General features: G+C 39.8%; 1 protein-coding gene across 1 annotated transcript in view; it reads left to right on the plus strand.

Annotated features, from left to right (window-relative positions):
- The first annotated feature begins 529 nt into the window (after positions 1 to 529).
- LOC109104688 (ETS domain-containing transcription factor ERF-like) overlaps positions 530 to 14989 on the plus strand; it is a 42810-nt gene continuing 28350 nt past the window's right edge. The window contains exon 1 of the mRNA XM_042772078.1: positions 530 to 1097. Within this exon, the coding sequence (XP_042628012.1) occupies positions 1076 to 1097 (22 nt within the window). The 5' untranslated portion in view covers positions 530 to 1075. The remainder of the gene's footprint in view (positions 1098 to 14989) is intronic.

Here is a 14989-nt window from a genome sequence, read left to right on the forward strand (position 1 = left end):
GTTTATTCCACAGAATATTTTACATTTTGTTTTAATAGAAAATATTTGAGAGGCCAAAAGTGCCTTTTGAATTCAGTCTTTGATCTTGCGGGGTAAATTCCGGAAATCATTATTCGATACACTAGCCATTACCTCTCGATGGGGGTAGATAATTATCATTAAATGAAAGACAACGATGGCTAGTTAGCTCGAAAAACACTTGTTGATGACGTTAACGGGCGCGATGACGCTGACTCTCAAGTTCTCGTAGGACGCGGATATGATGTCATCACGGACAGTGGTTAGGCGGTCTCCATAACGACGCCTCGTGCTGCAGTGACGCCAAACCCGAATCGCAGTGAGGGGGCGTGACTCAGCCAGTGCCCGAGCCCCCCACCACACGCCCCCCACCCCAGTCCCCTCCTTCCCCCGGCAGTGTGGGCGGCCCCGTGCGGCAGCAGCGAGCGAAACACGACACCCGAGAGAGAGAGAGAGAGAGAGAGAGAGAGAGAGAGAGAGAGAGAGAGAGAGAGAGAGAGAGAGAGAGAGAGAGAGAGAGAGAGGTGGGGGGAGGAGACAGCGAGTAGTTTCAGACTAGGGAGAGTGGAGGAAGGAAAAAAAAAAGTCGGTGTGAAAGAGAGAATGGGAAACTGAGTGATATACTGCGAATGGCGAGCCTCGGGAGAGCAGATGACAAACTAACACAAGGATAAAATGTTGCGAACATCATCAGCTGGGCACAAGAGCGCGCGTATGTGACAGAGAGACGCGGAGTGCTGCTCCTCTGCCGTGTTGGGATTGTATCGATCGCTCCCGGGACAGACGGGAAAGCGCTGTTTCGGAACTCCGTCGCGCCCCGTCCCGTCGCGCCAGTGGAAGTACCGAGCCTCTTTCCCAAACTCAGCGCTGTCGGTCGGAGGGTTTGGAGGGATCGTGTAAAGAGGCAAGAAAACGCACAGCGGGAGCAACACGAGCGCTGAACATTGGACAAAAGTTTGGCCTTTTGGAGACGGGGGTGCGGGAGGCCGAGTCTCGCGACTGCTGAACTGACAACTTCACCCAGCTTGCTCTGTGTCAGGAGCACATAACTTTCACCATGAAAACCCCGGGGGACGCGGGTAAGTTACCCAGGCATTCATTATCAAGAGCTGCCACAACTTCTTTGACTCGTGAGCTTGTTGAGCCACAGTATCGAGTCAGGATTTAACAACACTCAAACCAGCTTAATCATTATTCAACGGGAAGCAATGTCAAAATTCACCTATGTAGTTTCATGACAACTCACTTTTACTTTTAGAAAAGCTGACAGTGTTTTTTTTCCCAGGATTTATTATTCTGAGTGATTTACCACTCGGATATTTGGTTTCCATGTGTACATTATCAGGTGAATCTAATATGTTTTAATTCATGAACTTGAATGGCCGTTTTCAAATCTTAAAACTTAACAAACAATGCGGTTAACTGTTCATTCATTTATAGACTCAAGTGTTGCGGTATAGTCTAGACATGTAGTCCAGCTCAGCGCGTCCGTTCTGGGACTTCTAATGGTAACACGTTCTCAAGTTGAAGGTTTTACTTTAAATAGTTACATTCAAACCTGACCGCTTCATTTCAGTTTCTCACAGTCCTGTCAGCGCACTCCGCACTGAACCTGTTGAATGGCTACAACTTTACAACAGCAGCTTGAGTCGTTCCTGGAAATATGCCGAAATCGACGCCGTGGATTCCCCGCTAAATGTTAAATACCTTATTTCCCCAAAAATATTCCTCCTCGCTCGCACACTGCGCGTGCCAGCTGTGCAGCTCAAGCGCGAGCTTTGAACCAGTTGCATGGCACATTCAAAATGGAAGCCCTGCTTTCACAACGGAGTGTTTCATTAACATTTTCTTCACTTTGTTTATAAATGGACCACTTTACAGTCGGTCCAGTTTCTAGGGTTTTTAAATATAGACCTTTAAGCTTGTAAAGTGCACTGAAGCCTAATAACACAGAGCTGTGCACTAATTTGCCGTTAGGTGAAACGATCGCCTACTTTTATAATGAATGCTTTCCAGTATTTTGAATTCACTTTATTCACTGTTAGCATTCTTGCCGTAAGTATTCATTTCCAAACATGCATCTACATGTTTAGTATGCACTTGGTAAGTTGCTACTGTCCCGCCAACTACTGGAAGTTCCAGTAGCCCTGTTCACGAGGCCTATTGTGGTATGTTTGGGAATCCATGTTGAGACGCTCTCGCTTTCTCTCTCTCAGTCACGATTTGCTCAGCGGTCGTGCGCCGCCACCCGCACCGCTCGAAGTTTTATGGACTTTTAACTATTGCATCCCATCAGCACTGCGAGCGTGCTAGTCATTACCCAGTCTGCAGGCGCGCGACGCGTTGTAGCTTTGTCTCGCGCGGTTGACTGGGCTTTATGAAGTTCGTCCGTCTCTGCGTGAAGTCGTAGCACTTCATGGTCACTTTCACTTTTATAAACCCTGCCTTTCCCTCCCCTCACAAGTAAAGCTTATTGTTTTTATACGAACGCTATATTTTGGTAGTATGTATGTAGTGTGTTAAATTGCAAGTGCGTTTGTGTATAATTCTTTCTTTTTAAAGAATAACTGACATCCTGGCAAAGTGCTAATGATTATAGCTGAAATCCATTTAGTCTAGCGACTAAGCTTGCCTTTTCACTTTGTGAGTATGAAAGCATGGGTTAGCTAATATTATGGATAAATAATAATACTTTATATATATCCTGAAGACTGTGTGTTTGCATGCATGTGAGTTGGCTGTGAAAACTCCCGATATAGGGCAAGTCTTAAATATCTGAAATAAATGCATTACCTCATTAGTTCATTATATATGCTGTGATACTAGTATCAACACATTTGAAAACCACATGCCACTTTCAGCTGTGATTTGTTTAGACAACATTATTCAATCTTTTTTTCTAAATGGAGTGTATTTTTATCTAGGAAGTTGCGTAAAATTGAAATTTGATGTGGTTGACTTCTTGACCTGCTCTAAAATACTTACTTTCATCAGTAGCATTGGTTTTCCCTTTTTGCAAGATAAAAGTTTCGTATCACACATATCTCGTCTTAAATCGACAGAGGATGTCATTTTTATGTATGTTGACTTTGTGAAGCTGAACGTTAGGTGCAGAGACGGGATGAAATGTCGCTTTAAGTCAGCTGGCAAAAACTACTACAAGTACCTTGCGGTTTTATCAGTCTACGGCTGTGCAGGCCACATTCTGACCTCGATAGTTACGAGGTGAGCTCAGCTGCTGAGTATGCAAGGAGCGAGCAAGAGAGTCAGAAAAAATACAGTACTGAGTATAGGATGTGGTTTCCAAGTGCTTCACTCTATCACATTTTAGTATCTCTTCAGTCTGTGTTCTTACCTGCAAACACCCACAGCAGTATAAATACGTAGTGCATTTCGGTGAGAGAGCATTTTCTCTGAAAGCCTTGGTTTGTTATGAGAACAGGAGGTGACAACAGCGTTGGTAAGGTGTGCATCCTGATAAAAGTCATGTGTGTCTCGGTGAGTCCTCGTAAAACTGAAACTATCGACTTCATCAAAAAGCTCTCGCCACATGAATCACATTAGATAAGAGACAATGCTTTTATCAGTTCCTCACTCTCTGACTGCCACTTTGCATGAATTCAGAGAATGATGCGCACCTCTTCAGGCTTTCTTCTCTTTTCCGGGTGGTGTGTGTCTGCATAAATAGGCTTCAGCTGACCCTGACTGATCTTGTTTCCTCTGTAACATTCGAAAGTGTTTGTGGTTTAATTATGGTCTACCCATCAGGCCTCAGTTTGTATGTAGTACAGCAGTATCCTGAATGGCTAACCCTGTAATTTCTGCACTGTCTCGTGAGATGGTTGTTAGTGAAGAATCAATGGTTAAGATTGCAGCTTTAATTTGTAGTGTTGGCTTGTTATTTTTTATAGAGGTAGGTGTTGACCATCAGTGTCAGAAATGTATTCAGTATTTGCCCCCACATGCATTTTTTTTTTAAATCATATTGTGTCAAATAGCCTAATTTTTCAAATTAAGTTTACTTTAATCAATCCATTAAAATTAATTATCAGTGGGAATAATTACACAAGCGGTTATTCGTTAAAATATATTCAGCACAGTTGCTAGTCTGATATTGCTTTTACACAACAGTTAAAGAAACAAGAAATTAATATAGAGTAACTTTCACTTTAGAGAATATAGACAGTTATCAAGTTTGTTTTGTCTAACGGAAGTGTTAGTGTTTTGGTGTTTTAAACAAATCGTTTGAGTGAATGATTCAATGACTCTCTCATAAATACAGTCCCTTGTTTAGCTCTTGAGTGAATCAGTGGTGTTGAATGAATCGCTTAAGTGAATAATTCAACGATTCCCTTATAAAGAATCCCGCTCAGCCAATCAAATTCAAATTGTTGTATAAATACATTTAAATAATAGCGACTATATCACATTTTAAAGTGCATTTTTGACCCAGTCCCAGATACTTTCGAACCCTGGCACAGTTGTCACGTGTTTCGTGTTGCTTATTCTATTTATTTGCTTTATTCTACATGTTTGCCTGTGTGTTTGTGAGTGTGTCGTTGTCATGCTTACTGTATGCTGGTTTCCATGTAGGTGTAATAGATTGTTAATTTGGAATAATTAGCAGCCTTTTATCACTCGTTCACATTGTCACACAGGAGACCGTGCGCTCTATTTTAGTCAGTGTTGTGCAGCCGCCTCAGTTGTTCAGGTCTCTCTGGAACCAGTTCAACATCAACAGGCACCTCTCTATGTTTACATGCTTATGTATCCTGTTCGGCAGCATGTGCGTGTTTGTGTGAGACAGCCAGCATGCGAATGTGTTTTGTATTTTCCGCACTGCCTAGTTTCCCATCAGTCCCATCAAAGGATTGCACCGTCTTGCTATTTCTGTGAACACAAATGGAAGGCCTGTAAATGTCACACACATAGGCAGGATTTTTCGTTGACATTGAATTGTGAGATCGTATTAAACACAGCAGCGATACAGTTTGTACTTACACCACTCACCTTGGGAGAACTTGTACCTTGATTTGGGAGCATTGGGAATAAATGTTTCACTGGAAGCGTACGGATGCTGTATTTCTAGGGATGAATAAGGTCCTCTGGGGTTGAATAGTATTTTGTTTGTTTTTACCCCTGGAGAACAATAATGGTGTGTCCACCGACAGGGGAGCACAGTGGTTTGTGTGTGTTTGCCATGTTATGGGGGCAGCGTAGAATACGAGCGAGCGCGTCCATGTGTTGGAGTCATTTATGGACTGACAGAAGCACAGAGGCCCCTGTGTATGATCGGGGGGAGGGGGGAAACGTGTGTGTATGACCCTGACCTCATGACCTTCCATAGCTGCACCCCTAACCCTGCATTCCAGTACACACCCCTACCCCCGCGGGTCACATGACATACAGCCAATGGCATGAGGGCCTGATGCCATCTCCTCAACCGCATATGACACTGTAGAAGAGCGTATGAACAACGTCAGCCTGGTTTCATTTCCTTATCTAATTTCCTAAATTCTTCTGTGTAATTCCCCATTTCTTTAGATCAGTAGTACTACAGATTTACAATATTTGATTAAGGTTCCGGTTTGCTTTAGTTAGTGAGGTCAGATGTGATCTCACTCTCACTTTCCTTCAATTCTGTTCTGTTCTTCCTCTTCAAGCATCAGGAGAATGTTAAACATTCAAAGCAAATGTGAGTTTTGTGCGTTTCACAAAGTTGTAGCCCACAAGAACTAGTTGATGATTGAAGTGTTGTGCGAAAAGAATGGTTTAACCGATGCTCTATAATGTGGTTTGATATTTGCATGTCTTTTACAATAGCATACCTCACATATCCAAAGAGCCTTCAGTAGGATGTTCATTAACATGACAAACCATTGAAGATGAACTTAGAGGCCTTCCATTCAAGCACAAAACAATCTCTGATTTTTCTACCTATAGACGTTTGCAGATTTTCAACCAGATTTGTATTGTTACAATGTCTGTAGTATATGTAAATTAAAAATGTGTACTCTAAGTCTTTCTCCACATTACCTGCACCCAGATATCCTAGTATCCAGCTAAAACACATCATCTAATGGACTTTTGCGGGCTCCAGGGTGTCATTTTTGTGAAAATGACAGTACTTTGGCATTTTGGTATCCCCAGTCACAGTCAGTGCATTGTGGGTTAAGTTTCGCCACATTTTGCAAAAAGGGAATACCACAGGCCATCTTGCCAGCTGTGAATCACTTTTTTAAGTGCCACAATACAGTAAAAAAATTATTTAAAAAAACACTTTGTTTAAAAATTGATTAAACAAATGAAAAAGTTTATCATTTTATTGAACTGATAAAAATGAACCTTGAAAATTTGTAGTTTTATGGTAGTTACAAAGTAAAATCTCTTACCGTCTAAAATCCTTATGCCATCTGTTTCTAATAGTTGTGCTTTTAACTATATGCCATATTGGATATCTAAGAAGGCGTGTTGTGCCAGCCAAACACTTGAGAGGGCATTAAAACATATGGCTTTATTGATATATTTAGTAAAACCCGGTTCACTAGCTTAAAAACAGAATATCTGGACTTGGATTAGTTGTCATGTCACTTTACCTTTTTATATATTTAATTTATCAGCTGAACTACTGCTTACTATAATTTGCTACTTTGACTGTACCTCTGGGATCAACATCGAAAAATGTTACCATAGACTGCATTGCACTGCACAATAACTAGGTAGAAAAGTATTATTCATTCACAAACTTTAAGGATAAAATATTTTAATTCATAATTATTCAGTTTTGTGTCTGATAATGTTAATATGTTTTTTTAATGAGATGCTAAAGGTTAAGTGACCTTTTCTGCTGATTTTAAACATCTCTTTCCAACCACTGTTTACACTTCATACTATAGCTTTCCATTACACTTTCAGAGAAACCTCCATTAGCCTTTTATTACACTTGCACATAATTGCACTGTGCAAAGAGAGTTCGGACATCTGTTTTCACTCGCTTCGAACGATGCAAAGGAGACGCAGTCCTATGGACTATATATATTGAGCCACGTTTATTGATTTTGAATAATGGACAAAGTGTTGATATTGATGGGCATGCCATTGACAACCGTTAATAGGGCAATCCTCTCATGGTTCAGCAAACACTCACTCTGTTAACGATGACACACATGCTCTCACTGGTTTGTTTTGCAGAAAAAACATGGACCTCCCACATTCCTGCTCAAAGCTTAAATCACTGCAGCCTGTGTGGCATTACTCATTCCAGGAAAAGCATTCTGCCAAACACACACACACACACACACACACACACACACACACACACACACACACACACACACACACACACACATCGAATCATATCCTTGGAAAAGCTCGCTTTTTAGGGCATTCTTGAACACGGATGCTTCAGACCTTTGCACAGATAGCGTTCCACAGATATGGTTCAAACACAAACGTTTAATTTTTGGGTCATGTCAGTGTCTTAACATGACTTAAAATCTTTTTCTCAGTGCGATTAAAGCTTTAATGTTTGTGGCCGTTTTTCTCTCTGTCAGGCTGTACTTGGTTGTTTTCCCGACACTTTTCGTGCTGATCCAGTTGCTCATTAGAGCTCAGCTGCTGTTAGATTGTGTGCTCTGGGTCCAGACTGTCATCAGGAGCTTCTGTGCTTGAACCTGATGAAATGCAGCCTGCTCTGCTGTGGAAGAATGTTGCTGTGTGTGTGTGTGTGTGTGTGTGTGTGTGTGTTTGTGTAAATGTGTGTGTGTGTGTGTGTGTGTGTGTGTGTGTGTTGGGAGAGAGAAATGTAATACAGGTACTTTACAGAGGCTGCATTGTCATGAGCGTGACTCAGTGTAACACCTGGATTGTGTGCCTATGTGTGTGTTTTTCTGAGTGCAGCATCAAGCGACATTGAGACGTTAACTGATGTTAAGTGCTGGTCATAAGCACTTCAGATAAGGAACGTGTTTTGCTCACATTATGCCCTATATGTGAGGCCATTTCCTTTTTCTGTGCCCTCCACCTTTGTCTCACTACCCTCGAATCCCTTATTGGGTGAATGTTAAAGCCTGTTGGATGTGTTTTGATGTGAATTTTTTGTTGTGATGCTGCTACAAGGTGTATGTGGAGGTCAGGTTTTGCCTGTATTGTGTGCTCCAGATGTCCCATTAATGATGAATCTGAAATCTAAAGAATCTGAAATCTGATGGATTGTGAGAAGCAGCCACCAGTACCCACAAGAACATTACAAACATAAACTATGTATTAGTGAAAATGCAAAAATTTAGGTTTTTAGGTTTAGGATACAAAATTAAATAAAAAAACCAGGTTTAGTAACATAATTGGATATATATATAAAATTTAAAATAATAAATAACATTTTACATTTTGTATTTATAAATTATTAAAATATCCTTTCAATATTTAAATATTTAAAACTTGTTTTGTTTATTAAATGTTTAAATATTCTTTCATGTTTTTAATATTTTTAAATGTAATTATATATTAACTAATGAAAATATTAACTCAGTAGAAAGTCTTTACTGTGATAGAACTAATAAAAATAAAAAAGTAAAAATTATTTTAAAGTAAGCTAAATAGCGTACAGTATACAGTAATATACGCTTACTGATTTGTTTATTCTTGATGTGAGTTTTTAATGATTAAATGTAGTTTAATCATTAATATGAACACAAATAGGGTAAACATGGAAAACAAAATGATATATTGCATTAATATAACGTTAATTAAACTGAATTCTATATAAAATTATAGAACTGGCACGGAGGTAAAATTACAAATTAAAGTCACTGTGACTGTTGTTTATTTATAAAGGAAGCTGCAGGATAAAAGTTATTTCTGCGACAGCTCCAGCTCTCTGATGCATGGTATAATATGTCAGTTCACTCCTTTTCGCTTGCTGATAATATCACTTTATTATAGTGGATCCCTATATACTGCATGGCAGTTGACTCAACTGCTATGCACTATATAGGGATTAGAGAATCATTGAAGTGATTTCAGTGTCACAGCAGCAGAGTCGACAACGAGAGTCGATTCCTTTGTTGGAGTCAACTCTGACGGGCTTTTCAGAATCGAGGAATCAACTCTTTTGGAGTCAACTTCCCATCACTAGTTTATAGTTTCAGCAGTATTATAAAAAACAGTAGATGTCTGTGTTATGTCCTCATTTAACTGGGTAAACATGTCTGTGTGTGTGTATGAGTTTGTGATAATGCTATTCAAATAATAATGAAACTCAGCACGCACACACTTTTATTCATTATATACACAGTCTAAACCTGTGTGTGTAAGAGTGTGTGTTTGTGTGGTCAACTGCCGGGAATTCAAATGCTGTCTGGCGCCACTTTAACACCCCACCCCACCCCACCCCCTCTCCTCTGTACCCCGTTCCCTTTCCTTCTCTTCTGAAGAATGCAAGATCATGCTCTCTCTCTCTCTCTCTCTCTCTCTCTCTCTCTCTCTCTCTCTCTCTCTCTCTCTCTCTCTCTCTCTCTCTCTCTCTCTCTCGCTTTCCCTCTGTCCTTCTCTTCATGTGCTGAAACCTGTTCAAGAGCTTACTGGAGTTGTTCTGAACTTTGAACCAGTTTGTCACCGGTATTTACGGCACTCACTTTCTAATTCATCAGTTAGGGTGTGTGTGTTTAGTGAAGGGAAGGTGTGTGCATGTGTGTGTAACATATTGGATATCTGCATCTAATCATATAAAGGCCAGGATGGAAGACAGGTGGAAACTGTCGCAAAGAGAGGACGTCCTACTCTCACGTGCCGCCCGCTTGTTGTGTAGACACTTTGTTTGAGTTGTGATATTCTGTTACTCGTTCACGGAAGGCCGGCTTGATTTCAACCCAACACGCCTTCAGTATGATTATATTAAATAACAAAACTGTGCAGATAAGAAGTTGCCAGGTCTGAATGTGAGACAAGGTTCAATGGGATTTTAAAGGGTTAGTTCACGCAGCCCAGAGGCATTCTAGGTGTATATGACTTTCTTCTTCAAGACAAGTCCAATTGTAGTTATATTAAAAATTTTCTTTGCTCTTTCAAGCTCTGTCATTGCAGTAAGCGGGTGTTGCATTGCTTCAGTCCAAAAGACGTGAAATAAAAAGCGCCCTTCCATAAGAAAAGTGTCTCACATGGCTCCGGGGGGTGAACAAAGGCCTCCTGTAGTGAAACAATGCATTTTTGTAAGAAAAACACCCATATTCAAAACGTATTAATCACTTGAATCTAGCTTGCGTTCACTGTTGTAAACTAAGCAGTTCCGGGAGGATGACGTATGAGGTCAGCAGTGCGCATGCGCCAGTGAGTCTCGTGAAAACCAACGATTGTTTACAGGATCAAAAGAAGCAAAGTTTCCTTTAGCAAAGGAAAACCAGTCTCCTCTTGGCTTATATCAAAATCCTCCGACATTCTTCTTTACAAATCTTTGTTTTGAACTTCTAATTAGTGACTGTTGTTTTGTTTTGATCTCTCTGCTGCATTTCCGCATGTGTCACTTCTGAGCAGCGCATGCGCAAAGCTGACCTCATACGTAATTCCCCCGGAACTGCTTCCGTTTTACAACAGTGAGCGCAAGCTGAATTCAAGTGATTATTATGTTTTGAATATGGATATTTTTCTTACAAAAACGCATCGATTCGCTACAGGCCTTTGTTCACCCCCTGGAGCCGTAAGAGACACTTTTTACTTTGAGTTTGACACTTAGTACTTTGTGTATTTTGATATTGAAAAAAATGACACTCTTCAGATTTAAAGTGCCACTTTTATCACACAGCCCTGACACTTGAACATTCAGATGAGATGATATTGGTGCTTACCATCTACTCTATATGTGTGTGTGTGTGTGTGTGTTCAGATGAGTTTTGTATTTCATAGGGAGCTACTAAAGAATAGTGAATGTGTGTGTGTGTTGGTGTGACTGAAAACCTTTTAAACCATCGATTACACCTCCATCGCTCCACTCCTCTTACACACATACACACATACCTCTCTGTCACTAATCCATGCTGGAATACCCCAGTGGCATCTCATCTTCCACCACTCTCTCTGTCTTTACCCTTCATCCCTCTCTCGTTTTTAGGCCTGGTGTTGGTTGCACAAGCTTGTGAGTATTTGAGTAACTCTTCAGGCCCGGTGGACTTGCTGTGTCATCATCTCCAACTAAAGGTTGTAGCATTCAGAAAATCTCTGTACATAAATTCCAGTATCTCTGTTTCTGCACTGAATGATGTGACCCCTCGGTGTGTGTACGCAAGAAAACATTTCAAACACTTAACGCCTTTCTCCTCTCTTTTAACGTATATGCAAGGACGTGTAATGTCTAGTGTTGTTGAATAATGCATATTCGACTGGTCTGAGAGCTGCTGTATTTAGGCGACTTTCAGCATCAAATGTTAATGGCATGTTTGCCCGTCACATGCGTGTCTTCGCTAGAAAGTCAGGTGTCCATTAGCTCTGTTAGTCTGTTCATTCATTGTTATATTCTCTTGGTTTCTGTGGCCATGTTTTAAAAACATCCCATCCTCTTTTTGCGTTCACATGCTTATTTCTGTGGCTATGGGTGATGTTGATATTCTGGGCTGTAGATGACATCAGCTATAAGCTGTTTGTGTGTTTGATCTCTGGCCAAAGTGCTTGCCTCATAATTGTTTTAACTACCATATTTAGCCTTAGATATGGTTTGGATGATTATGCGATGCTCATATGCGCATGTGGGCCAGATTTTAAGGGACATGCTCAATTATTTTCTCTAAAGCGGCGTAAGGCAGCTCAGCTCAGGGCTTGCCTGCATAACAGTGTGAGATTGTTGTTTTAGGGGATTAGGGTTTGTAACGGATCGGGACAGACTGAGGCCCTTGGTACAACAGTCACAGGGAGGCTTTTAGCTTTAGCTTTCAGTCTGTCATAGGAAAGGCTGCTCTGCCTCACTCTTTCTCAGCTGAGCACTTTGTAGCTTAAAAAGGTTTGTACAATAAAGTTTTGTTATAATAGTTTCTTCTGCATAAGTTTAATATGCAGAGATAATTATTAATAAGCCAGGAGTCAGGTTCCACGTAGCAGTAGAAGTAAAAGTTTGGGACAGAACTGTTTGTGAAAAGACCTTAAGATGCACACATCTCAATCATAATTTAATAAAAAGTCTTAGTCTTTTTAATAATAATAATAATTGTTATTATGAATATTATACAAACATAAAGAATTATTAATTTCATAAATATCAAAATATAAATATTAAGAAAAAAAAGGGGTGGGTTGCACCACATGACATTTTACACTCTGAACTAACTTTACCTTTTTCATAAAAAAAAAAATGATCTGATATTTTAAGAATTATTGAACTTGACACACAGTCATAAGGGTCTGCAAAGGTCTTCCTGATATCACATTCTTAATGTTGGTTGCACCACATGGCTTCAATTTGATGAAGTTTTTCAAATATTATCAAAAAATTTTATCAAAACTGCTTCACTGCTTTTCTAAGAAAAAAGAATAAAAGATTATGCCAAACTATGAATTGCATTTAAATTTTAATAAATCTGAAAAAAAATCTGTACAAAATAGATAATAGAAAAAAACTAGTCATATTTCACTATATTGCTGCTTTACTGTATTTTGGATCAAATAAATGCCTTGGTGAGCATAAGAGACTTTTTTACAAAAACATTAAAAAAATACTTACCTACCCCAAACAATTAAACAGTAGTCTATAACAATGTCAACAATATGTTAACAGAAATTGTACATATTGTGTAAACTGTGCACACAAATTGTAACTGAAATTTAAACATTTGAGAGAGAAAATATTTTAGTGTTGTAGAAAATACACACATCACCTTTAAACGTACAACAGGTCTCCACCTTTGGCATTTTAGATAAGACCTGATAAGTACTTTATTGATCACTTGTAGGAAACTTTGAAAGAAGGAAGTCTCTGCTCTGGGGGAATTAAATATACACTCTAAACTAATGAGGAGGATCTGAAAATGTTGTATGCCACAATTATTTCACACAGACAACCTGAAACCAGCTTGACTGAGCGTCCATTTTGTGCTGATGTGTGGTGAGAGTTATTAGGTTTTCCCTGGCCTGCTGCTCAGAGACTGTTATTTCCGTGTTATCTCGGGGGTTCAGTTTGCAGCCTTGTGTTTGTGTTGCTGTGTGTGTGCAACAATTCATAGAAGGATTATAGAGCCCTTTGTAGCACTTAGTTGAAGATGTCTGCTGTGTTTTAAGCATCTGTATGTGTGTATTGAGAGTTTGTGTGTGTGTGTGTGTGTGTGTGTGTGTGTGTGTGTGTGTGTGTGTGTGTGTGTGTGTGTGTGTTTGGATGACTCAGCAAGGTGTGTGTTCTGAGAAACCTGCACTTCTATTGTCTCTGGCGCTGGTACTGTAACTCAATGGCAGGTGCCTGTGTGTGTGTGTGTGTGAAACTACATGGATGAAGCACTGTTAAGATAGATGTGTTTTTGGATGGGATTCTCTTGGGTGGAGTACAGTCCTACTATTTTCCATCCCATATTGTGTGTGTGTGTGTTTGTGGGTGAGTGGGTGTCTGACTGGCATGTGTGTTCAAATACTTTTACATCTTCATACACCCATTGTGTAATATGTATTGTGTATTCATTCATTTATATTGTGACAATAAACTGATTTTATTAATCCGGTCTCTGTCTTGAAGTAGTGATAACCTGGTCAGTAGGTTAGCACTGACTTAGTTTATTTGATAATAATGAGACACCCATATGTATTTCCAGTAAACTTTGTTTGCTTGAGTTGAATTTAGCTAAAGTTGCATTAAAGGGATACTCCACCCCAAAATGAAAATTTTGTCATTAATTACTTACCCCATGTCGTTCCAAACCCGTAAAAGCTCTGTTCGTCTTCAGAACCCAATTTAAGATATTTTGGATGAAAACCTGGAGGCCTGTGACTGTCCCATAGACTGCCAAGTAAATAACAGTGTCAAGGTTCAGAAAAGTATCACTGTATGCTCTTCTGTATCAGCCGCGCCACAAGGATGCGCTGTTTTCTTTCAAATACAGGCTAAATACACATAGAAACAGCGCATCCTTGTGGAGCGGATGACACAGAAGCGCATACGCAGCATATGATGATATGGAGAGACACAGTGGAGACTGCTGACAAAGGAATTGTTGAATAAAGTCATTATTTTTGTTTTCTTCGTTTACAAAAAGTTGTTCCCGTTGATTCATAACGTTACTGTTGAACCTCCCAAATATCTTAAATTGTGTTCCGAAGGCGAACAAAGCTTTTACTTGGAGTATCCCTTTAATGTAGTCTCTAGGGGTGCACGATAAATATCGGCCGATAATTAATGCGCATCTCATCAGTAAAGCCAGTTCTCTAATCAGTGGTAAATTCCATCAGATGCGTGATTTCGCATAGAGCAGCTGTTACTACACCGAGCCATTGTTAACTGACAAGCTGCGCAAATCCAGGTTCATCATCGGCCGATATTTATCGTGCACCCCTAGTGGTCTCTGATGCTGTTACTATAGGACTATACTATAGTTACAATGTTTTGATTCTTTACATCACAGTAGCTGATGCTTGTTGCTGTGGTAAGACGCAGTGTGTGTTCGAGAGGAGTGAGGGTGGTTACATCATCAGTGTCTTGCATAATGCATCGGCCTTTACTTGCTCTCGCTGAGGAGGGTTATCTTTCCCCTAAGGCAGAGAGACAGAGTGAGAGACAGGGGGACTGGGACAGAGATAGAGACAGAAACCGAGTGAGAAATGGGGGACTGGAGACTTTTTGTTTGTTTGTTTTGATGTTTCGTTTTTAGTTTTGTTTATTGGCTTTTTTTGTTTTGATTTGTTTTTGTTTCATTTTCATTTTTTTATTTGTTCGATTAGTTTTTTGTTTCATTTCTTGTTTTTTGTTGTTTTGTTTTATTATTTTAATTTGATTTGTTTAAATTTATTT

The sequence above is a fragment of the Cyprinus carpio genome, chromosome A16 (assembly GCF_018340385.1).
Source record: "Cyprinus carpio isolate SPL01 chromosome A16, ASM1834038v1, whole genome shotgun sequence".
Taxonomy (NCBI): Eukaryota; Metazoa; Chordata; class Actinopteri; order Cypriniformes; family Cyprinidae; genus Cyprinus; species Cyprinus carpio.